The following is a 26,324-nucleotide window of genomic DNA, read 5'->3' on the forward strand; positions in this document are numbered from 1 at the left end:
AATAACCATATAGGTTCAAACCTATTATCCATTAGCATTGTTATTGTCGTTCAATGAATGGACACAGAATTTGCCTAGAACTTCAGAGTGAATTCCCATGTTGTAGCCAGAATAATCTTTTATTTTTAAGAGAGAATTTTTTTTATTGTGGAATTTCTTTAGTTTTTCATCTGCATCTTTCCATGTCACTCTGTTTACCTAGAATTTCTATCCCCCACAGACTGACCCTGTTTGTTGGGCTGATTCTTATCTATAAAGTCACAATTAGGAATTATTCTTCTAACAAGACTTTTCCGCATTTCTTGGATGAGGCTGGATCTGTAATAATTACAATCCTATGTTCTTTATTATAGTTTATTGTAATAACATTTGTCTATCTGTCTCCTTATTATGACTGTAACTTATCTGGGGAAAGGTACAAAGTCTGTTTCACTATGCATTTTATTCCCAGCTTAGCATAGTACTTGGATTATAATACGTACTCAGTAAGGAATTGTCAAAACGAATTTTCTGTGAATTTATGTAAAATATTTAGTTATGTAAAATATTTAAATACAAATTTTTATTCTGAGACCATAGATGTCTTTGGGCAATGAGGTGCTAAATTCAGTCCGCAATAAGTGAAATAGTACAGAATTTCTTAATTGCTCGAAATCCACAAAGTTTGTGGGTGCTTCACAGGGAGTCTACCCATCCTCCTCTTCTGTGATTTAATAAACAAGTCTATCATCCATCTATCACTTCTACTTAGCATATACAGACCCATGTGATATGGAGCTGCATGAGAATATATTGGTGATAGAAGTGTGAGAAAGAATCTATGAAATGCTATACAATGCAGTATACAACTACCTGGGTTATAAACCCCAAATCAGAAATTTTGTACTATTTTCAAATGTAAAATCTTACTTATTTGCAATGAATATTATATAAATTCAGGGATGCCTGGGTGGCTCAGTCGGTTAAGGATCTGACTCTTGATTTCAGCTCAGGTCATAATCTCATGGTCATGAGATTGAGCCCCACGTCAGGCTCTGTGCCGGGTGTGGAGCCTGCTTAAGACTCTGGCTCCTCTCTCTCTCTCCCCTCTGCCCCTCTCCTGCTTGCTCTCTCTCTCTCAAAAAAAAAAAAAAAGAAAAATAGACAAATTCAATAAATTACTAGAAAATAATTTATCTATATACTACTCGGTTCCAATGACAAGAAGAGAGCTACAAAATAATTATACATAAAAACTCACATTGAATTTATTATTGCCACACACATCTAAATCAGGCTAAATCCATACAAATCAACTGGAAAATATCATAAAGTTATCTATCTATCATGTAACAATAAAATTAGAAAATGCCCATATGCTTTCAATTATCCTAGTATTTCAAGTGAAAGGTTCAAGCAATCCAAATCTTACTGCTTAACTGATATAACTGCCAAAGTCAACTATAATTTGTGAGTGTTTACTACACATTGATATTTCTTTCTAGGGATGCATTAATGATACGGAAAACTCTTTCATATGCTTTTAATATACATACCAAAACCTACGGGCAGCTTTATTGTCCACGTGCAATCTAAACTGCTGGGATAGTTTCCAGGAAACCCAGGGCTGAGGATCACACCGCTGAAATCTGACATGGCACCTCCACACTGAGCTACAAAACGAGACGTACCGTGTCAGCCAGAACAGCAGAATACTTTACAGTATTAAAAACAAGTTGAAATCATTTCAAGTCTTAATCAAGTCTGAGTTAAAACTGTTTGATATAAATGTTAATATTGTCAACTCTCATTCACACCACATACTAGTAATCAAATATAATCAACTGACAATGCATTTTCTAAAATAGCTTTAAAAGACATCATACTTTCTTCCTCAGCAATAAATGCAAGCTAAATCAATTATTGCACAGCAAGAAGTAGCTCATGTGCAGTGAATACAATCAAACAAGGAGAATATGTCCTTTTCCACAGAGGCAGTTTATTTCTTATCCGTAAGTACTTCTAGGGATGTATTCATTCATTCCAACGATGATATAATTTAGCCAACAACATCCATTCTAAGTACTGTATTAGAGAGGGAACCATTTTGCCAACCTTCCCTCCTTCTTTTTGTGAGAAGGTTAAGGAATTTTAAGAAAAATAATGGTTTCTATTGTTAATATGTGAGGGATTCACATATCACACCTGAGATATGGCCGCCTTTTATCATAAAAGAATTAGATGAAGAATAGGAAGTACAAAACAAGTTAAAAGATGCACAAGGTTTGAGAATTTAGGCATAGTTTATAAACATGCTTGTTTCAGACCCCTATTATATTGATTTGCTATTAATAAGGAAAAGATACAAGAACAGATACTTACCCAAGTTCATGATTAGATAGAACTATTTAACATGTATTGAAAGAGTCATTGCATTTTAGAAGCTAATTCTTTCCTCTAAAAGTACATTTTTATTATTTGATCATATAAGGACTAAAATACATTTGTTAATTGTGAAATGAAAAATCAAATTTCATGACTGTGCACCAAGTTTTAAATTTACCTGTATAGAACACTTACCTGCGATTTCATTCACTTATTTATTGTTAGGAAACAAAAGATACTCAAACTTCAGATTATATATCATAAAAGCAAATTCAGTAAAAATTTGACTCGTGTTTTGCATATCAGTAACTCTTTGACAGCTATCTTTATGTGAACTGAATGAATTATATCAAATAGATTTTACCAGGGAGTCATATGTATAATATATAATATATAGCAATCTTCATATAAACCTTTCTTTCAAACCGTGATTACCTTTGAGCTCTAAAGAGACACTTGCACACTTTCTTATCTTTCTGAAATCTCCACTAATCCATCCTTAAACCAGAGCAATTTTCCATCATATAGAGACAATTAATGTTCCAAAATTCCTTTTTCTAAAGTGTGACTGTTCATATATATTTATCACAGTCTGATGATTAATGAGTGGTAGAGAAAATATTTTGGCCATTCCAATATATTTTTAAGGGGCACCTGGGACGCTCAGTCAATAAGCATCTGACTCTTGATTTCAGCTCAGCTCATGACCTCACGGTTCATGAGTTCAAGCCCTGTGTCAGTCAGGCTCTGCACTGATGGCCGGGAGCCTCCTTGGGAGTCTCTGTCTCCCCCTCTCTCTGTCCCTCCCCCGTTCATGCTCTCTCAAAAATAAATAAATAAACGTTTAAAAAAGAAGCAAATATATATATATATATATATATATATATATATATATATATATATTATTAGTTTTGGCAAGAGTGCATTGTAGGTTTGTGTTGCTTTATTGTGAGCTTTGGGTAAAAGAGTACAAGGATGCTCTCTTGCTTTATTACCTTCAACATCTCATCTTTCAGCTGCTATTGCCCCTTCGATTCTGCTACTTTCTATCTCTTTAGATATGACCTGAAAATCCCAACCTCTGTGTTACTCACCTCTCTAGAGTTTAAATCCCAAAATCAGAGGAGAAAAGAAGGAAAGGAAATGAAGAGCAAAGAACTCATGAAGGAGAAAGAAAGAATGACACGTCATGAAAGACATGAAGAAGAATCCAAAAAATGCATCTTCCTTCAGCTCCACATTCATGCGTACTCATTCAGTGTCTCTGCAATCTCCACACACGTACGTCTCTAATGACAATTCTTTGTGTCCTGCTAGTGGCTCTGCAGTAGACTCTACTGGGCCCCATTTCACTCTTTTAGTTGAAGACACAACTATAGCCTCCAAGATGAACACTACCATAGTCCTCTCAGATAAGAACATCTTTGATTCTTCTTTCTGATTTGCCTCTATCCCCTAAAAATCTCAAGTGATTTTTCCTTCCATCCACCAGAATATCTGGCAGATTGTTTATTTTCCAGTTCACAAGGCTGTAACCTTATTACATGATGACTGGAGCTGTAGGACATTATCTGAATCAGCCTCCTGCCTTCTGTTTATCCTTATGATGTGGCCATGATGTCACTTTAAATACTTTGTCTATCAAATACAGTACAAGCTTATTGTCGACAATCTATAGGATACAAACAAGTGAGTAGAAAAGGAAATAAAAGGGCTCTCTAACTTTACTACCCCTAGATAACCTATTTATCTTTATATTTTTTCTTCTGCAGAAAAATATATGTGTATGTTTGTTTATACATGTGTGTGTATATACAATGAAAATAGGTTCCTACAGTGAATTGCTTTAAGCCTTTTTACATTTAACTATATATTGTAAACTTTGGTCATGCCATTAAATATTCCATTATAATGCTCACTTCCTTTTTTTAAAATTTCTTCCCCATTACTGGACGCTTCAGTTACTGGCTATTTTTCATGATAATAGCTACCACTCTTAATGCCTGTGTGTTCTGGGTTCAGTGCTAAATACTTTAAACACATTCTTTCTTTCAATTAATTCTTACAATAGCCATATGATGTGGACCTTATTATCCCATTTAGTAGGTGAGCAAACAGAAGCTCAAATAATAATACGCTGAGCATACATAGCTATTGTATCTTAACTGAAATGTGAATATTGATATATGGGCATCAACATCTAGTAAGTATTCCATACAGTTTCATATCAATTTTTTCCTATTTGGTGAAATTTAAACTCCCTAGTTAAATTTTATTAAGTTATCACTTCCATCTAATACTTCTCTTGATAACGGTATACAATGAAAATGCAGATTTAATCAAAACGCAATACTTCACCTAAAAAATTAGTAAAGTGGTAAGAGTAATAATTGGTGCTAATAATACAGAAGGATAAAAATTGTCATATAATACTGAGATGGTATTTAAATTGATGCAAACTTCTGAAAGCAATGTGGCATAAATCATCCAAGCTTTAAATAGTTATATGCAATGACATAAATAATCTACTTAGGTAAAATTCTAAGTAAACAATTAGAGAATGCATGAAGGAATGCTAAAAGACTTACAAATGTATATTGAAAGACAAAAACCTGGAGAACTGGGAAGATGGCGGCATAGGAGGACGCTGGGCTCACCGCGCATCCTGCTGATCACTTAGATTCCTCCTACACCTGCCTAAATAACCCAGAAAACCGCCAGAGGATTAGCAGAATGGAGTCTCCAGAGCCAAGCGCAGACGAGAGGCCCACGGAAGAAGGTAGGAGGGGCGGCGAGGCGGTGCGCGCTCCACGGACTGGCGGGAGGGAGCCGGGACGGAGGGGCGGCTCGCCAGCCAAGCAGAGCCCCCGAGTCCGGCTTGCAAAAGCGGAGGGGCCTGACGGACTGTGTTCCGACAGCAAGCGCGACTTAGCGTCTGGGAGGTCATAAGTTAACAGCTCTGCTCGGAAAGCGGGAAGACTGGAGGACAAAGGGAGGGAGAGTTGCTGAGCCCCTGGACAACAGAGCTCAGTTTGGCGGGGAACAAAGGTGCTTGCCTGCGCCATCTCCCTCGCCCATCCCCCAGCCAAAATCCCAAAGGGAACCAGTTCCTGCCAGGGAACTTGCTTGCTCTGTGCAAACACCCAAAACTGTGCTTCTGCGGAGCCAACCCTCCCGCAGCAGGTCTGACTCCCTCCCGCTGCCACAGGGCCCCTCCTGAAGTGAATCACCTAAGGAGAAGCGAGGTAAGCCTGCCCCTCCTGCTCCCACCGTGCACCTTGCCTACCCACCCCAGCTAATACGCCAGATCCCCAGCACCACAAGCCTGGCAGTGTGCAAGTAGCCCAGACGGGCCACGCCACCCCACAGTGAATCCCGCCCCTAGGAGAGGGGAAGAGAAGGCACACACCAGTCTGACTGTGGCCCCAGCAGTGGGCTGGGGGCAGACATCAGGTCAGACTGTGGCCCCGCCCACCAACGCCAGTTATACACCACAGCACAGGGGAAGTGCCCTGCAGGTCCTCACCACTCCAGGGACTATCCAAAATGACCAAGCGGAAGAATTCCCCTCAGAAGACTCTCCAGGAAATAACAACAGCTAATGAACTGATCAAAAAGGATTTAAATAATATAACAGAAAGTGAATTTAGAATAATAGTCATAAAATTAATCACTGGGCTTGAAAACAGTATAGAGGACAGCAGAGAATCTCTTGCTACAGAGATCAAGGGACTAAGAAACAGTCACGAGGAGCTGAAAAACACTTTAAACAAGATGCAAAATAAAATGGAAACGACCACAGCTCGGATGGAAGAGGCAGAGAGAGAATAGGTGAACTAGAAGATAAAATTATGGAAAAAGAGGAAGCTGAGAAAAAGAGAGATAAAAAAATCCAGGAGTATGAGGGGAAAATTAGAGAACTAAGTGATACACTAAAAAGAAATAATATACACATAATTGGTATCCCAGCAGAGGAAGAGAGAGGGAAAGGTGCTGAAGGTGTACTTGAAGAAATAATAGCTGAGAACTTCCCTGAACTGGGGAAGGAAAAGGCATTGAAATCCAAGGGGCACAGAGAACTCCCTTCAGACGCAACTTGAATCGATCTTCGGCACGACATATCATAGTGAAACTGGCAAAATACAAGGATAAAGAGAAAATTCTGAAAGCAGCAAGGGACAAACGTGCCCTAACATATAAAGGGAGACCTATAAGACTCGTGACTAATCTCTCTTTTGAAACTTGGCAGGCCAGAAAGGATTGGCAGGAGATCTTCAATGTGTTAAACAGAAAAAATATGCAGCCGAGAATCCTTTATCCAGCAAGTCTGTCATTTAGAATAGAAGGAGAGATAAAGGTCTTCCCAAACAAACAAAAACTGAAGGAATTTGTCACCATTAAACCAGCCCTACAAGAGATCCTAAGGGGGATCCTGTGAGACAAAGTACCAGAGACATCGCTACAAGCATGAAACCTACGGACATCACAATGACTCTAAACCCATATCTTTCTATAATAACACTGAATGTAAATGGACTAAATGCACCAACCAAAAGACATATTGTATCAGAATGGATAAAAAAACAAGACCCATCTATTTGCTGTCTACAAGAGACTCATTTTAGACCTGAGGACACCTTTAGATTGAGAGAGAGGGAATGGAGAACTATTTGTCATGCTACTGGAAGCCAAAAGACAGCTGGAGTAGCCATACTTATATCAGACAAACTAGACTTTAAATTAAAGGCTGTAACAAGAGATGAAGAAGGGCATTATATAATAATTACAGGGTCTATCCATCAGGAAGAACTAACAGTTATAAATGTCTATGCGCCAAATACCGGAGCCCCTAAATATATAAAACAATTACTCATAAACATAAGCAACCTTATGGATAAGAATGTGGTAATTGCAGGGGACTTTAACACTCCACTTACAGAAATGGATAGATCATCTAGATAAACGGTCAATAAAGAAACAAGGGCCCTGAATGATATATTGGATCAGATGGACCTGACAGATATATTTAGAACTCTGCATCCCAAAGCAACAGAATACACTTTCTTCTCGAGAGCACATGGAACATTCTCCAAGATAGATCATATACTGGGTCACAAAACAGCCCTTCATAAGTATACAAGAATTGAAATCATACCATGCATACTTTCAGACCACAATGCTATGAAGCTTGAAATCAACCACAGAAAAAAGTCTGGAAAACCTCCAAAAGCATGGAGGTTAAAGAACACCTTACTAAAGAATGAGTGGGTCAACCAGGCAATTAGAGAAGAAATTAAAAAATATATGGAAATAAACAAAAATGAAAATACAACAATCCAAACGCTTTGGGATGCAGCAAAGGCAGTCCTTAGAGGAAAATCCATTGCAATCCAGGCCTATCTCCAGAAACAAGAAAAATCCCAAATACAAAATCTAACAGCACACCTAAAGGAAATAGAAGCAGAACAGAAAAGGCAACCTAAACCCAACAGAAAAAGAGAAATAATAAAGATCAGAGCAGGAATGAACAATATAGAATCTAAAAAAACTGTAGAGCAGATTAATGAAACCAAGAGTTGGTTTTCTGAAAAAATAAACAAAACTGACAAACCTCTAGCCAGGCTTCTCAAAGAGAAAAGGGAGATGACCCAAATAGATAAAATCATGAATGAAAATGGAATTATTACAACCAATCCCTCAGAGATACAAGCAATTATCAAGGAATACTATGAAAAATTATACGCCAACAAATTGGACAACCTGGAAGAAATGGACAAATTCCTAAACACCCACACTCTTCCAAAACTCAATCAGGAGGAAAGAGAAAGCTTGAACAGACCTATAACCAGAGAAGAAATTGAATTGGTTATCAAAAATCTCCCAACAAATAAGAGTCCAGGACCAGATGGCTTCCCAGGGGAGTTCTACCAGACATTTAAAGCAGAGACAATACCTATCCTTCTCAAGCTATTCCAAGAAATAGAAAGGGAAGGAAAACTTCCAGACTCATTCTATGAAGCCAGTATTACTTTGATTCCTAAACCAGACAGAGACCCAGTAAAAAAAGAGAACTACAGGCCAATATCCCTGATGAATATGGATGCCAAAATTCTCAATAAGATACTAGCAAATCGAATTCAACAGCATATAAAAAGAATTATTCACCATGATCAAGTGGGATTCATTCCTGGGATGCAGGGCTGGTTCAACATTCGCAAATCAATCAACGTGATACATCACATTAATAAAAGAAAAGATAATAACCATATGATCCTGTCAATCGATGCAGAAAAGGCCTTTGACAAAATCCAGCACCCTTTCTTAATAAAAACCCTTGAGAAAGTCGGGATAGAAGGAACATACTTACAGATCATAAAAGCCATTTATAAAAAGCCCACAGCTAACATCATCCTCAATGGGGAAAAACTGAGAGCTTTTTCCCTGAGATCAGAAACACGACAGGGATGCCCACTCTCACCGTTGTTGTTTAACATAGTGTTGGAAGTTCTAGCATCAGCAATCAGACAACAAAAGGAAATCAAAGGCTTCAAAATTGGCAAAGATGAAGTCAAGCTTTCGCTTTTTGCAGATGACATGATATTATACATGGAAAATCCGATAGACTCCACCAAAAGTCTGCTAGAACTGATACATGAATTCAGCAAAGTTGCAGGATACAAAATCAATGTACAGAAATCAGTTGCATTCTTATACACTAACAATGAAGCAACAGAAAGACAAATAAAGAAACTGATCCCATTCACAATTGCACCAAGAAGGATAAAATACCTAGGAATAAATCTAACCAAAGATGTAAACGATCCGTATGCTGAAAACTACAGAAATCTTATGAAGGTAATTGAAGAAGATATAAAGAAATGGAAAGACATTCCCTGCTCATGGATTGGAAGAATAAATATTGTCAAAATGTCAATACGACCCAAAGCTATCTACACATTCAATGCAATCCCAATCAAAATTGTACCATCATTCTTCTCGAAACTAGAACAAGCAATCCTAAAATTCATATGGAACCACAAAAGGCCCCAAATAGCCAAAGTAATTTTGAAGAAGACCAAAGCAGGAGGCATCACGATCCCAGACTTTAGCCTCTACTACAAAGCTATCATCATCAAGACAGCATGGTATTGGCACAAAAACAGACACATAGACCAATGGAATAGAATAGAAACCCCAGAACTAGACCCACAAACGTATGGCCAACTCATCTTTGACAAAGCAGGAAAGAACATCCAATGGAAAGAAGACAGTCTCTTTTAACAAATGGTGCTGGGAGAACTGGACAGCAACATGCAGAAGGTTGAAATTAGACCACTTTCTCACACCATTCACAAAAACAAACTCAAAATGGATAAAGGACCTGAATGTGAGACAGGAAACCATCAAAACCCTAGAGGAGAAAGCAGGAAAAGACCTCTCTGACCTCAGCCGTAGCAATCTCTTACTTGACACATCCCCAAAGGCAAGGGAATAAAAAGCAAAAATGAATTACTAGGACCTCATGAAGATAAAAAGCTTCTGCACAGCAAAAGAAACAACCAACAAAACTAAAAGGCAACCAACGGAATGGGAAAAGATATTTGCAAATGACATATCGGACAAAGGGCTTTTATCCAAAATCTATAAAGAGCTCACCTAACTCCACACCCGAAAAACAAATAACCCAGTGAAGAAATGGGCAGAAAACATGAATAGACACTTCTCTAAAGGAGACATCCAGATGGCCAACAGGCACATGAAAAGATGTTCAGCATCGCTCCTTATCAGGGAAATACAAATCAAAACCACACTCAGGTATCACCTCATGCCAGTCAGAGTGGCCAAAATGAACAAATCAGGAGACTATAGATGCTGGAGAGGATGTGGAGAAACGGGAACCCTCTTGCACTGTTGGTGGGAATGCAAATTGGTGCAGCCGCTCTGGAAAGCAGTGTGGAGGTTCCTCAGAAAATTAACAATAGACCTACCCTATGACCCAGGAATAGCACTGCTAGGAATCTACCCAAGGGATACAGGAGGACTGATGCATAGGAGCACTTGTACCCCAATGTTTATAGCAGCACTCTCAACAATAGCCAAATTATGGCAAGAGCCTAAATGTCCATCAATTGATGAATGGATAAAGAAATTGTGGTTTATATACACAGTGGAATACTACGTGGCAATGAGAAAGAATGAAATATGGCTTTTTGTAGCAACGTGGAGGGAACTGGAGAGTGTGAGGCTAAGTGAAATAAGCCATACAGAGAAAAACAGATACCGTATGTTTTCACTCTTATGTGGATCCTGAGAAACTTAACAGAAACCCATGAGGGAGGGGAAGGAAAAAAAAAAAGTTAGAGAGGGAGGGAGTCAAAGCATAAGAGATTCTTAAAAACTGAGAACAGGGGCGCCTGGGTGGCGCAGTCGGTTAAGCGTCCGACTTCAGCCAGGTCACGATCTCGCGGTCCGTGAGTTCGAGCCCCGCGTCAGGCTCTGGGCTGATGCTCGGAGCTTGGAGCCTGTTTCCGATTCTGTGTCTCCCTCTCTCTCTGCCCCTCCCCCATTCATGCTCTGTCTCTCTCTGTCCCCAAAAAAATAAATAAATGTTGAAAAAAAATTTTTTAAAAAAACTGAGAACAACCTGAGGGTTTTTGGGGGGTGGGAGGGAGGGAAGGGTGGGTGATGCGTATTGAGGAGGGCACCTTTTGGGATGAGCACTGGGTATTGTATGGAAACCAATTTGACAATAAATTTCATATTTTGAAAAAAAAAAAAGAAATACAAAAACCTAAACTCTATGAAGAGAAAATAACCACACAAATTAGACTATGCTGTGTGCCATGAAGCTATTTTAAATATCAAATTTTTGTGGGGCGTCTAGGTGGCTCAGTTGGATACATGATCTCACGGATTGTGGGTTCGAGCCCCACATCAAGCTCCGTGCTGAATGCTTGCTCAGAGCCTGGTGCCTGCTTCAGATTCTGTGTCTCTTTCTCTCTCTGCCCCCACCCCCCACTTATGCTCTGTCTCACTTTATCTCTCAAAAATAAATAAATGTCAAAAAATTTTTTTAATATCAAATTTTTGAAAACATGCTATGGTATGGAACCTTATTCTAACTTAATGTCAAGGAAGAGTATATATTATATATAAAATATATAAAGTGTGTGTATCTCTACCTCTCTCTCTTTCTCTTCATACACACACACACACACACACACACACACACACACACATATACTGTAGCATGCTAAAACTTTATTTTAATCATTCCTTAAGCAATATTTATTAATTAGTGTTCTAGACACTGGGGATATAGTAATGAACAGGTCTAAACTCTCTGTTTTCATATCAGCAAAATATATATGCCATTTATTTTGTTGTCTGTACCTTTTTATATTCCCAATTTTTTATACTTAATTGGATATATACACACACACATCCCACACACATAACACACACACATAATTGGCATTATATATTTAAATTTTTACAATAGGCATTATATACATATAATTTTATAATTTAAATTATAAAATTGACATTATAATTGACTTGTAAGTTATTTGATACCTAAAGAGATATATCTTCTAAAAAATATCATCCAATCTAAAATCTAAATGCTTTTGGGGTCCCTGGGTGGCTCAGTTGGTAAATGTCCGACTTCAGCTCAGGTCATGATCTCACGGTTCATGACTTTGACCCCCAAGTGGGGCTCTGTGCTGACAGCTCAGAGCCTGGAGCCTGCTTCAGATTCTGTGTCTCATTCTCTCTCTGCTCCTTCCCCACTCACACTCTGTCTCTCTCTCAAAAAGAAACAAACATCAAAAAATAATAATAATAAAATAAAATAAAATCTAAATGCTTTCAATATCTTTGGGTAATTAAGACCATCCTTGCTTCTAGACATATTTTCCAGTAGTCTCAACAGAAATAGTACACCTGGTACATAGGCATAGATTGACTTGTCTTTGCCCTATATTCATATGTTAAAGCCTTCACACATTATCTGACTATATTAGAATTCAGGCTTCTAAGGAGGTAATCGAGGTTATATGAAATTATAAGGGTGGAGCCCTAATCTGATAGTACTACTATCCTTATAAGACACTAAAGGGACACCTGGGGGGCTCAGTTGGTTAAGCATTCTACTTGGTTTTGGCTCAGGTCTTGATCTTATGGTTCATGAGTTCAAGCCCCACATCAGGCTCTGCGCTGACAGTGAAGAGCCTGCTTGGGATTCTCTCTCTCCCTCTCTCTCTGCTCCTTCCCTGCTCTTTCTCTCTCTCACAATAAATAAAAAATAAACTTCAAAACTAAAAAGGAAACAAACGGAGAAAAAAGAGAAAAGACACCATGTGAAGATGCAGGGAGAATATGGTCATTTACAAGCCGAGGAGAGAGGCCTCAGGAGAAAACAACCTTGCCAGCACCTTGCTTTTGGATTTCTAGCTTCTAGAACTGAGAGCAAATACATTTTTGTTGCCTATCCCAACCAGTCCGTGGTAGTCTGTTAAGGCAGTCCAAGCAAACTAACACAATACAGAGGGAAGTCATAGAAGTCACACCAATTCTTTTGTTTTTGCCTGTTTTCCTACTCAAAAAAAGGCTATCTTCGACATATATTTATCTTAATTACACTTACCATCTAAAACTCTGTTTAAGTTTTATGGGCTGACTATGTTTCCCAATGACTTGGGTCAACATCATCTCATCTTCCTGAAATTCCATCATGTGTAGTCAATGGTAGAACTAAATTACTCTTTTATTTCATGTCTTTTATTTCTACCACTCTAAATGGTATATAAATGATTTAAAGATAGGGATCACACCTCATATGTCTTTCTCAGATACTCTGTAGAGCCCAGGATATTAATGGTTGCATACAGATACTAGAAATGAGGAAGAGAAAAAAACATGAAAAAGTGGACAGAAATGACTGGAAGTAGCAGTAAGTTAGGGCACAAATTGGGTCCATTCTTTCTAAGATCCAAGTGCCATTTTGATATATTCCATATCTAAATCACCTGTCACTAACTGAAGACATATCAAGGACTGTCATGCTCCTTTGGTACACTCCAGATTCCTTATTGTTTCCGGCTTAATAGCAAGCAATGAATATTTACTTACTTTCCTGATCTATGGGTATTTCTATCACAGCGTACTGAGAAAAAGTTCTAAGGATCGAACAATCTAGTAACTTTTCTCAATTTCTGAAGTCATCCATTGATATTGAAGTTTGAATTAAAAATTCTAAACATGTAAAATAAATTTTAAAAAGACATGAAATGTTTAGCTCAAAATATAATTTCCATAAAACTTGACAAAAGGCAAACTATATGTTTGAAGAACGTTATATACAGGGTGTGTCTTTAAAATTTGATAAAGCTTATAAATGAGTTACAATTCCTCAACTTACCCAAACAAATTGGGATTGGATAATTCCATCTTCTTACAGGTCCAGGCATACATGTAATATGAGAATGACCCTATATAAACAAGACAGTACAGTTCAGTACTCACTTTAAAAAGACTGAATTAAACATAGCAAACTTAATATCATAAAAACAAGCTTAGATATATATTTTCATTTCTTATATTTTCAAACTTTTACTGGAATTTTCTTTAAAAAAATGTCATGGTAAAAAATTGTTAAAAACATTGAATGAAATGACCACATAAGTTACTGTTTATAATAAATTGCTATAATATTCAAGGTGAGATAGGTTAAAGCATAATTTAAAAACATTTAATAAAAATATTAAAACAAGTCAATTAAGGTATATACATTTTAAACTAAAATATAAAGTCCAGAAAGATCTGATTGTTCTTCTGAGACTAATAATTTGTAATACAACTTTAAAGACTCTAAATTATTAATTTTTAACTTTGCTTCCTCTAAGGAGTTTATTTACTTAATATATGAAATAGTTTTTGCCTCATATTTTTTCTCAATTTTTGGTAGGTCTTTAGAGAGATTTTTATGCAACCATAAATTTGAGACCCTCTAAAATGTATTTGTAGTTGGTTTTCACTAATTTGGGGAATTTATTTACATGGAAGTTTCATTTAATGCTTTAAGTAACACTTTGTTTTTATTTTCAAATCTAAAAGATTCTAAAAGATGCAGGAGTTCAGTTGTTACATCCTATGCAAATAGAAAGAAAAGTGTGAAGTAAATATTAATTTTGATTCAAATTTAAGTTTTGGTCCCTTGCAAACAAAACCTATTTAGTCCAGGAGCTCTTGGGTGGCTCAGCTGGTTATGCAGACTCGATTTGGGCTCAGGTCATGATCTCACGATTCGTGGGTTTGAGCCTCACATCAGGCACTGCACTGTCAGTGCAGGGCCTGCTTGGGATACTTTCTCCCCCTCTCTCTGACCCTCCCCTGCTCTCTCTCTCTCTTTCTCAAAATAAATAAACTTAAAAAAAAAACATTTAATCCATTCTCATGAATAAGTTTTATGAACAAATTTAATACCTTTGACTTGGTATGCTACATGGTCTGAAATCAATATTTTTTGAAACTTGTGGATTATCAATCATTGTTCTGTTAAAATATTCTGAAAAAGCAATGCATATCAAAACTATAATTTAAAAATCACCTTACCTGAAGAGAATATCCTTGATCACACTGAAAGGACACAACATCACCAACCATATATCTGTCTCCAATTTTCATTCCACTGCTGGGAGTCTGCGGTTCGGGACAGGAATCCAAACCAATTGCTGAGAAATATAAAGATAATGGCATAAGTAACTTTCAAGTAATGAATGCTTAAATTATGCATATTAAATTACCAAAATTGAGTACCATTATCATTAAAACTAGATTTTACATTGGGACGTTAAGAATGTTCTGTGAATAATATTTAAGTGAACAAGATTTAACTGTAGTTGTTAAAAGCAATGTGCTTTGGAACTATACCATAAAACTATTTCTTTGGATTTTCATGGCACCAACCATTAAATAGCTCTGTGATTACGCTTAAAGTCTTTTTTAACTCCCAGCCTAAATGTCTTCTACTGTAAAACAAAAATTAAAAATTATTTTAAAAACTTCCTAGATAAAAAAGAAATAATAATTTATTGTGAGAGTAGAATGAAATTATATTTCTAAAGTATTCTTAATAAAATAACTAAAAAACTATTTGCTATTTTGTCCATATCACCTGGTTCCTTCCTCCTTAATATAGAATGGACTTTTTAATTTATGAGACACATTTTTATGTTACTTATTACATGTAAAATTTTTAAATGTATTTTTAAGGAAGATTTGTTGTCCAAATATATTATAAATAAAAAAGGAGAAAAACATGTAGCTCATTGAGACCTGAAAAGTTTTTGTGACACTTGAAATCAGTTATTTCTGAAGGGGAGACAATTATATAATTCAAAACACTTCCATTATTTTCACATTAACAACATATTTTTCAATATATGGGGACAAATACATACTAAATGTTAAGCTGTTTTCCTAAAATAAAGTCTTAAAAATTAATTTTTTGCCAAAATATTTTTTTCAAACATGTGAATGTACTACTGTTATAAACTTTTTATTTTCTTTTTTTTAAATATAATTTATTGTCAAGTTAGCTAACATACAGTATATACAGTGTGCTCTTGGCTTTGGGGATAGAGTCCTGTGATTCATTGCTTACATACAACACCCAGTGCTCATCCCAACAAGTGCCCTCCTCAATACCCATCATCCATTTTCCCCTCTTTCCCGCCCCCCCCCATCAGCCCTCAGTTAGTTCTCTGTATTTAAGAGTCTCTTATAGTTTGCCTCCCTCTGTTTGAAACTGTTTTCCCCCTTCCCTACCCCCACGGTCTTCTGTTAAATTTCTCAAGTTCCACATATGAGTGAAAACATATGATATCTGTCTTTCTCTGACTGACTTATATTTTCAGTAAAAGCCAATGTTTATTACGCATTTCTTTGCAATCCACATTTTGAAGCTAATCTAATGCATATTTAAATTATAAGAATAAGTAGTCACCACTTATTATTATACATATGTTCTTTTCATGAAAAAACATTAAAAATTAAATCCTAAACAATTACAGTACTTCAGACATTCTTTTACTCCTTGATATTTCCCTCTGATGGATGCTCTCATAGCACTACTTTCTACATTCCTTTGTGATGCTTAGTATAAACTAATAATGAATAAATAATTATGTAATTAGTTGTTCAATATTTGTTTCCCCTCTGAGAATAGAAACTCTTAAGGGCAGCTTAGAGCATAGCATCTTAAGGACACATTCAATAAACATCAGTTGACTGGATGAATGAAGAGTATGGAAAACAAAGCGAATCCCTGTTTTGATAATTTCTTAATAGATACTAATGTCTACCCCTGCAAATGAAAAATGCTTTCTCTGCCTAATAATACAATGGTCAGAGTAGCTAAAAACCATGCCAAATTAGGTCACATTTAAGGACAGAAAATGACAGGAGAGCACTATCTTTATAGAATTATGATTAGATCAGAAAGGAAGGCAGTAAAGAGGAAGAGTAAATTGGTCATTTGGGAGTACACTTGAGGCAATCCTAGAGGAGGCTAGAGTAGTCCATGGACTGGAATTCCAATGCCCTGTGCTTCAATTAAGTAGGTCTCTAAACGTATATCATGTTCCATATCTCTTAATTTTTTTGAAATCTTGAATTTCTGGACCAAGGCAAGATAAGTTATCATTACATTGTGACCTACTTTAAAAATTGTAAGGTTTCATGTCTTGCTTCCCCAACTAGATTTTAGGATCTAAGAAGTGAAAGAAACTGTCTTATATTTGTTTTAATCTCATTTAATACCTACTAATGGGCCTTACACATTACATTTATCTGACTTCATGGAGCCCTTTTCAAGAATGAATGAATATCCCAAAAAAGTGATTTATGATATAAACATACATGTCTTATAAATAAGATTTCACCTCCCTTTGGTACAATCTTAGTTTTTAGGGAGTCCCGAACAGTACTTCTATTACTCTTTACTGCTAAGGTCATTCTTACAGTCATTCTTACTGAGAAGGCCAAATTTTGCACATGTTCATTTTTCTTTTCTATCAAGTACTTCATTCAGAGTCATATACACAGAAAACAATATACAGAAGTGGTGATTTCCTTTTCTGAGAGGAGAACAAAATAAAACTATGGTACAGTGATGCTATAGAGTATTGAGAGCTTTATTGTTAAGTGAGGTTTATACATAATATATATGGACATAGTAAAATATTTTATAAGTTTTAACTTTAAAATGTGATACAAAAATCAATAAACTATGTAATAGCAATTTTGTAAGTTAAATATTATATATATATATACATATATACATATATGTACGAACAGAGAAAAATGAGTAAAAGGAAATATGCCAAATATGAGTATAGGTTAGGGTTCTTGATTATGAGATTATTGGCGATTTGTATGCCTTTCCTTGAATGTTCCTGTATTTCCAAAATTTTTATAATTTGGAATGAATTTTTAATTAATAAAATTCCTCATCTATTAGATGAATTAGTACTAGTAGCGAATTTGAGGGTAAAAGTACATATTCCCTTCTATTGTTTAAGACACTGAGTTAGGAAAAAAAAAGATTGAGTTGGACCAGCTAATCTGTTGAATATGATTGTTTCAAGGTAGAAAGCAAGGTGATGAGGTAATCAGATAAGCAGAAGTCACTGATGGCCTCTCTCATTTTTTTGCAGCCAATTATTTTATGTACACTAAAGAAGATAAAACAGAAATATCTGAAAATCTTACAGTTCATATTTTACATTTTTTATTTGAACAAATAAACCTCTGAGTGATTAAATAGCAATTTTAAAGTAGCTAGATTTATGGTGGTGATTATTCATAATGCATATAAAGGTTGAATCACTATGCTGTCCACCTGGAACTAACATGATCTCGTATGTCAATGACCCTTCGACTTAAAAACTCTTTAAAAAGTCTTCTTTGAGAATTATTTTCACTTCTTTATAAGTAACAAAATCAATAGATTATTAGAATCAACAAAGAAAAGAGAATTTTTATAAAAATATTGTAGGGGCGCCTGGGTGGCGCAGTCGGTTAAGCGTCCGACTTCAGCCAGGTCACGATCTCGCGGTCCGTGAGTTCGAGCCCAGCGTCAGACTCTGGGCTGATGGCTCAGAGCCTGGAGCCTGTTTCCGATTCTGCGTCTCCCTCTCTCTCTGCCCCTCCCCCGTTCATGCTCTGTTTCTCTCTGTCCCAAAAATAAATAAACGTTGAAAAAAATTAAAAAAAAAATTAAAAAAAATATTGTAAAGGATTCTCTTGTTTAACGAAGGCAATCAAAATATTGAGTCATTTGCAGCTTTATGAGTGTAAATTTTGGTGTTGGCAATCAAAGATACTCTCTGGGTGAATTTTTGAAATGAGAATTGGATCAATTGATCTGCTTTTGTAGCCAAAAACAAACAGAAATGAATCCAGCAATAAATCCATATGAAAAATTGCACAGAGTTCTGTCTGCTGTCAAATTACAGTAGGCAGTTACCCTGAATGAAAATGCCAAAACCTCAGTTCTTTACATTTCCAACATTTATTTATAACCATTTATGTATAACCCAAAACTATTCTTTCCAATCTGTTCACAAGGCAATCAATCTGCAGTAGAAAATGCTCTTAATCATAAATCATATCATTTATATCTGATCATTCTGATTATATGTATGTATATATCATATATATGTGATATACATAAATGATAAAATGTTAAATAGAATCTGACATAAGTAATTACTGAGGACCTGTTGTATACTTTGTATATATATTTTAATATATAATATATTATATTATAAATATATATATATATATATATATATATATTACTGCCCAGAATTCCATAATGATTTTAGTTAGTTTTAATGCATCAAGAGAGGCAGACAGGAAGAAGAAGAAAGCGTAATTACTGCTAAGATTGCTGGTAAATTGTTTTGTAAGAGGAAAAACTCCTTCACGAATTTGACATGACAACCTATGTATAAATTTATTGAAAATCAAGACCAAAATATTGGAACTGCATACATGTAAGAAAGGAGCAGGAATGGAATCGTGTCTTTGCACAAAGGTTGTATTCAGTGATAGCAAAGTCTTGTTATTTTAAATATATTTCATGTCTTCAATTTTAAATCTTACTCTAAATAGTGGATTCAAGATAACTATTATTTCTATGTTTATACAACATATGAGGGATTTTTTTAAAATACACTAGAATCGCCATTTGGCATTCCACATTCATCATTATAATATAACTGTCTGAAAAAAAAAACACAGAAGTTGGTGACAATCAAAGAATGAATCCAATATGAGCTGGAGTACTCGTTTGAGGACTTGTAGAAAACTCCAATGGCAAGCACACAGACTTTGTTCTGGTATAATGTATGTTGGAATTGATTAATTAATCTGGTAAACAAATATTTGCCAAATACCTATTATGAAACATGTAACTTGAATGTGTGTAAGCAAGTTTTTTCAGAAGGAACTATTCTGACTTAATAGTCACTGATGGGCAGCAGTGGGTCAGGAACACACTGTGATGTATGGACTTCACTCGCGTTTACGTTAATCCGTAAATTTTTACTTACTTACTTTACTTGTTCTTACTTCAGTTAACATTTAACTTAGCATTACCCTGAATAATTAATTGAATATTCAGTAATAGAAAGTGCTTAGCAAATTTTAGTCTACGGAGTAACGAAAACGAAGTTAAATGATAAAATTTTAAAGAGAATCTGACATAAACAATTGCTGAGCACCTATTGTGTACTCTGTATCATGTTAGATGTCAGAAATGCAAAGAAATATTAGCAACATAAGTGACTATGCTCTAAGGAAACATTTGATGAAACAGGAGAGGTAACTATTTCAAAAGATTACAGGGTAGTGAAACAGTCACAATAAATGAAGGTTAACCTTTGTTTAAATTATTATTTCATAAAGGATAACCCTACTAGAAAATTATATATTTTACCCACTCATGATGGTGATGGTGATGTCCTGGCAGTCAAGGTGGCATGTTAAATAAATGAAGTTTCAAGTGATTTTTCCTTCTGTATGGAAAACAGGGGAATGTTTTCCCCCAAAGCACATTGTAGTGTTTTGAAAAGAGCAAGAAATGAAGCTGAAAGGGAGGCAGGATATATACATTGTGCACAGTTTTATAATCTCAACCAATGTAGGAAATTATTTTTTTTCCTGTGGGTAGTGAAGGAAAATTTCTTAGTTATTAAGAACACAACCATCGATCTGCACTAGTTTCGTAATCTTTGGTAAAGTCTGAAATCACTTATATGCCTCAGTTCCCTCACCTATAAAATGAGGTGGAAAAATGCCAACTTCATAGGAATATTGTAATGCTGAAGGAAAACAAGATATGCATGATACTTAAAATAGTGGCAGGGACATAAAAGCTAACATCATTTAGTGGTTTTAAGCATGGGAGTGAGGTTGTCTTTTACATTCTAGATAAAGGATAGGATATTTTTTCTGTTGTTATGAGAGTATGTTTCTGTATGTTTAAGACCAATAAGTTTCACATATATACTATAGGAATATTAAAAAATATGTAAAAAATTATATAAAGTGACAAGACTTTAAATACTTTGAATTTTTTGTTGACCCCAAACAAAAAGTTTCTGTATAAGCTAAAATGTTACTGATATTACTGGGAGAAAAACCAACAGACTAATGTTGTTAGCTCAAGATACAACCAGAGAAAGTGTAGGAATACAAAACCACAATGTTTCCAGAATTCACAACTTAGGCTAAATCTATTTCTATGTCAACACCACAAAGAGGTAAAAAGTCAGTGAGATGATCATGAAGTAAATTTTGATTAAAAGAGAAAACTATGACAAAACTAATGGCCTTAAAGGGTTAAGGAGTGAGATATGTTTGTAAAACCTATTATACTTATTTGCATTTAATACATTCTGTTAATGGCAACTGAAATTAGAAATGACAAATATTTATAATTTAATTTGGGCAGGAGAGGTTTCTACAATTAACATTGTACGAGATGATATACATAAACTAGTTAGAACAAGAAAATTAGTTTAAGTAAAAACATAATTAATCTTAAAATCACTATTTTTTTCTCAAAGAATCAATTATTTAATTAGCCCAAGGGAGGAAACCATTTTTAGTGATTATAAAAATAAACTCATTAAGACCTAATGCATTATCTCTTAAGCATATTGCTCAAGGATGGAAAACAGTAAAATAACTATTGTGCTGAATTGAATCTTTTGTTATTTATAAGCTAGAGTTAAATGAATACATGTGTAGGCATTTACTATTTTGTGACTATGTTTATACTTTTGGCTATTCGGACCAGCCCTTCCACTGTGATGTGGGATGGAAAGATATTTTCAGACCACCTGTGTTTTCTCAGGATTTGCAGAAAGTTATCAGTGGCACATATCATGAGTGTTCTCAGGTTTAGGAGGAGAGAAAAATCTATTCATCATGGTAACATGTACCTTTGCCTTCCTCAGAGTATGTCCTAAGATCTTTGAGCTCCCTTAAATGTGCAAACACCATTACTGCATGTAATTTGCCCTTTTAAAACATGCGCATTGTATAAGTTCAAAACCAAAAACTACTCATTGATTTATAGACGCTCCACAGTCCCTTTAGAATTTCCTTTAGAGTAAGATACAAATGTGTATGGCAACACATTTTAGGAAATGTGAAAGAAATGATATAGGCATATTATAACCAAATTGTAATTTGCATTTTAAAAGTTTTAATGATGAAGCTCTAACAGAATCCAAGTGGCAGAGCAACTAGATATTATAAATTCTCTTTACAGAAGCTTCCTAACAATTGATCAATTTAATGTCATTCCATGTACTAGGGACATTTTTCCTAGCAAAAAATATATTTATGCAAGACATACAATTACAACTAGAATCACATATGTTAAAACCAAACAAACAACAAAAGATACAAACTGTCAATTTAAGAATTCATTCCCAGTGCTCTTGTGGATCATTAGACAGAAAAATTTGATACTTGGTAGAAAAAAATATATTAACTCAGAGCAGCTACATCCAATGACATGACTACTAAACCAGCACACATTTCCAAAACAGAAAAACAATGTAGCTTTATGTCAACAAAGTTTTATTCACAAAATTTTGTGAGAGAGACAGAGAACATGAGTGGGGGAGGGGAGGAGAGAGAAAGAGAGAGAATCCCAAGTAGGCTCCATGCTGTCGGCATGAAGCCTGAAGCAGGACTAGATCCCATGAGCCATGAGACCATGACCTGAGCTGAAATCAAGAATCAGACCCTCAACCAACTGAGCCACCCAGGTGCTCCAAAATTCTCTGAGGTTTTTATCTCACCTCTACTACTCACTTACTTTGAGGTCTCAGATTACTATCTAAACTTCAGTTTTGTCATCTATACGATAGGATTAAAAATTATACCTGCCTCAAGGGGGAAAATTAAATAAAGATATATCTATAAAACATTTATACTATGTTGCCATCCACTGGACTCTTGAAAAAAATGTTAACTTTATAATTTAATAACCTTATAATATAATGATGATAATATAATGATTCCAATAATCATGATGGAGGGATTGTTAACTGTTGTCAAGGAACCTTAGCAGTCATTCAAAGGCTTATAGTTTATAATGCTCTGACACAAACGGCTGTTTGTGCTATAGATATTCCACACTTTGAAAGCCATCATGGATAGACAAGCAAATGTGAGCCTTAAATATCAGTATGTGCCAAATTCGAGATAGTCATTTTTGCTTCAAATACTTTACAAGGCAAAATGTATGAAAGAGTTAACCCAGCTACATAGAAATTTTCTTTAAAAATACAGACTAACACCTGAGAAGAAAACAACGTTGTACAAAAACAGGTAGGTTTTTTTTTAAAGTATAAAATTGTGTTGTTTTTTTTTAAGGCCAGACCTCCTTCTTTAATAAGTAACTAACAAAAGAACCTATTAGATACTGGAATACTTGGTGTAAATAGCTTGTTGGCTATCAGAACTTTGGTACCTGGGTGATAATAGCCAAGTCATTGGCCACAATTATACAAAAGTAGTATAATTACACCAATATACAGTTATCTCCGTTAGATAAATGTAGTTACTGTCTTTTTTTTTTAAACCAATTTTCTAGCAAATATTTGCTGGGGATGTAGAAGCAATAATAAAACATTGTGTTGCACAATATCAGAAATAAATGATATACAATATACTCAAGTAGCTATTGAGAGTAGCTATTATTGAGAAATAATTCAAAAATGCTAATTAAAATTACCAAACATTTGTAATTGCAAAGCACCCTACACTACCTTATAAGTCAGGGCATACCATTTCTCTGCTCAAAACTTCCTAACGAGTTCTATTACAACTGGAGGGAAAAATTACATCCTTACAATAGCCTGCAAGACCGCCATTTTCCCTTCTCTCTCTCACCTCATTTCCTCCTACTCTTGCCTTCTTGCTCTTCTTCATCCTTATGTTTTAGGGTGTCTGCTCTGGGTATCCTCTAAAACACCCTTTCCTCACATTCCAGCAAACTCTCTTCCTGCACAGCCTTCTAGCTGTGCTCAAATGTCACCTTCTCTTGAAGGTCTGCCCTTCATAACATCCTCTCTGTAGCCCTAACATTTTTGGATCCCTCAACCCTCCTTCTATCTTCTTCTACAATTTGTCACTTTCTGAAGGGCTCTGCAGCTTAATAATTTACATTTACAGCTTAAAAGCTTTAAATTTTTGTCTTTTATGTCTTCACCTGCTAGACTACAAGCTCCAAGAAGGCTAGAGGATATGGTCTCTTTTGTTCACAAATATGAACTGACACACAAGTGTTCAGTAAATATTTGTTGAATTAATAAATAAAAGGCATTGAGGGAGTGAAAGAGGGATATCAGAATCCAGAAAAAGAAGAAAATCACTTCTGGAATGAGCTGATTGGATCAATTAAGATTTAGGGTAATAGATAAAACTAAGAGCTATATAGCTAGAAAAAGAAAAAAAAGTGGGGCATGTCAGCTGGAGGAAATGAATGGGAAGAGGAGAAAAGAGGAAAAGCATGTTATATCTAGGAAACAAACAATTATTTCATTTGATTAAGTGGGGAAATCTTACAACATACATGTGGTAAAAGATGATGTAAGAAATTACTGTTGGAGTTAGAGGCTAAAGAATGTTGCCTTTCTTTAATAGGTAATGGGAAAACAATGACATTGAAATGATCAAAATGGGTCTCTAAAAATAATGAGATCAAGGCATGGGAAAGATAGATTGGGCTCAAGGAACATCAGATTTGTCTGATGTTAATCATAATTGTCAGGCAGTCTTGAGTTAAAATGTCATGATCTCAAGTTAAAGGAGGAAACAATCACTATGATAAAATCAGCCTATTTGTCAGCATTTACCTTCTAAGTATATAAGAAGCAAGACATATCTGTTTAGGAATTGTACCATCAGATAATCTAGAATTTGTTTCCTAAAAGTCTCACGAGTGAGTAGGAAAATCAGAGAATATACTCACTTGTTTGAAGGAATCTCAGCCAAATTTCCATTTCCTAAGACAAGAACACCGGCCATGTTTTCCGAAAGCTTTACTATTTAAAATCATCCTCTAGGAATATAGGAAGACTCTACTTTCTTCGTTAAAAACAAAACAAACAAACAAACACGAAACCTGTCCTTTTTATAGTAAACCTTAAAAGTTTTGGGCATCTGTTGCTGGCATTTTTGAGACTGTTATTTCCCCATTGTGAGTCCCTCCTTATGTTATCCTGTGGGCAGAACTTTTATCTCAGAAGCTGCCAGAAATGAAATGCCAAATATATGCAGTGAAATAGGTGTCTTTTCAGTGAAGAAAAGTTAATATAACTACCCTTTTTTATAACACACACACACAACCACACACACACACAGTATTCTCCTAGTACCCAACTGCTTGAGCATTTTGCTTTTTCTAAGTATCAAAACTTAAATATGAATTTTTTTCACATAGTCTTTATTTCTATTCACTAAAAAATAGTTTCCTCTTACTGAGGTCATTGTGTTTTTATACCTCAATCACAATTTGGGGGGGGGGCGGTGCTTCTGAAAACAAAGAAGTTCTTTAAAATTTTTATGACCAGTTAATATAACCTACCCTGCAAGTGGTCAGTTTCTTGCATTACTACAAAATAACTGTTTCTTCACTAAGGGAAGATTTCAAAACTTGACAGAAATTAAGATACTTCTTCCACAAACAAGATAGTTTATTTGCACATGCACACACACACATGCACGTGTGCACACACACACACACACACACACACACACACAAGCAAGCCACTGTGCTTGGATGTAATCTCTAGCATTACTGGAAGGGATATACTCCAGTGTGCACTGAGTGATCAGACAGCCTTTGGGATAACTTTGCTGGACACTGCACCAAAACCACGGCTGCTCCAGGATCCAGCCGTGGTTGATCTACTAAATGTATTATAACTGCTTTCCAATCTGTTAGTAACAAAGCAACAAAATACACTGCCATCGCGTGTTTATAAATTTGTTCTCGAAGACTAGAGCAGAAGTTATTAGTCACTTCAATTTTCTAAAGCTGGACTTAAATTTCCTTGTTCGACCTCCCCTCCATTCTCTTGCATTTACTCCGTATTTCACAAATGCTATGTTCACGTCCTTATTGATTAGAAAATAGATTTGAAAACATGAAGAATATTCCAAAACTTTTAACTAATTAAAAGAACATTAGGCATTCTCTGGCACTGACTTCACCACTGTCCACTAAATGTATCATTTTCTCTCTTCTCTCTTCTTTTTATTTATCTATCTCCCTGTCCTAATTACCCCTCTTTTCCTATACTCCCTAACTTTATTTTTTTTCCAACTATTTCTCTACGCTTTTCCATCTTTCTACTTATAGTTCC

The 26,324-nt window shown here is 35.5% G+C and overlaps 1 protein-coding gene across 2 annotated transcripts in view; it reads right to left on the reverse strand.

The window, feature by feature from the left end:
- Positions 1-26,324, reverse strand: part of CSMD3 (CUB and Sushi multiple domains 3) — a 1,257,946-nt gene that overhangs the window by 120,540 nt on the left and 1,111,082 nt on the right. For both annotated transcript variants that reach the window (XM_047073797.1, XM_047073796.1), the window contains 3 exons: positions 14,980-15,098; positions 13,787-13,856; positions 1,536-1,652 (listed from right to left, as the gene is read on the reverse strand). In XM_047073797.1, the coding sequence (XP_046929753.1) occupies positions 1,536-1,652; positions 13,787-13,856; positions 14,980-15,098 (306 nt within the window). The remainder of the gene's footprint in view (positions 1-1,535; positions 1,653-13,786; positions 13,857-14,979; positions 15,099-26,324) is intronic.

This window comes from Lynx rufus, unplaced genomic scaffold (genome assembly GCF_022079265.1).
Source record: "Lynx rufus isolate CCGP_SWC_20201006 ecotype Redwood Valley unplaced genomic scaffold, mLynRuf1.p SCAF_12, whole genome shotgun sequence".
In the NCBI taxonomy this organism is placed as follows: Eukaryota; Metazoa; Chordata; class Mammalia; order Carnivora; family Felidae; genus Lynx; species Lynx rufus.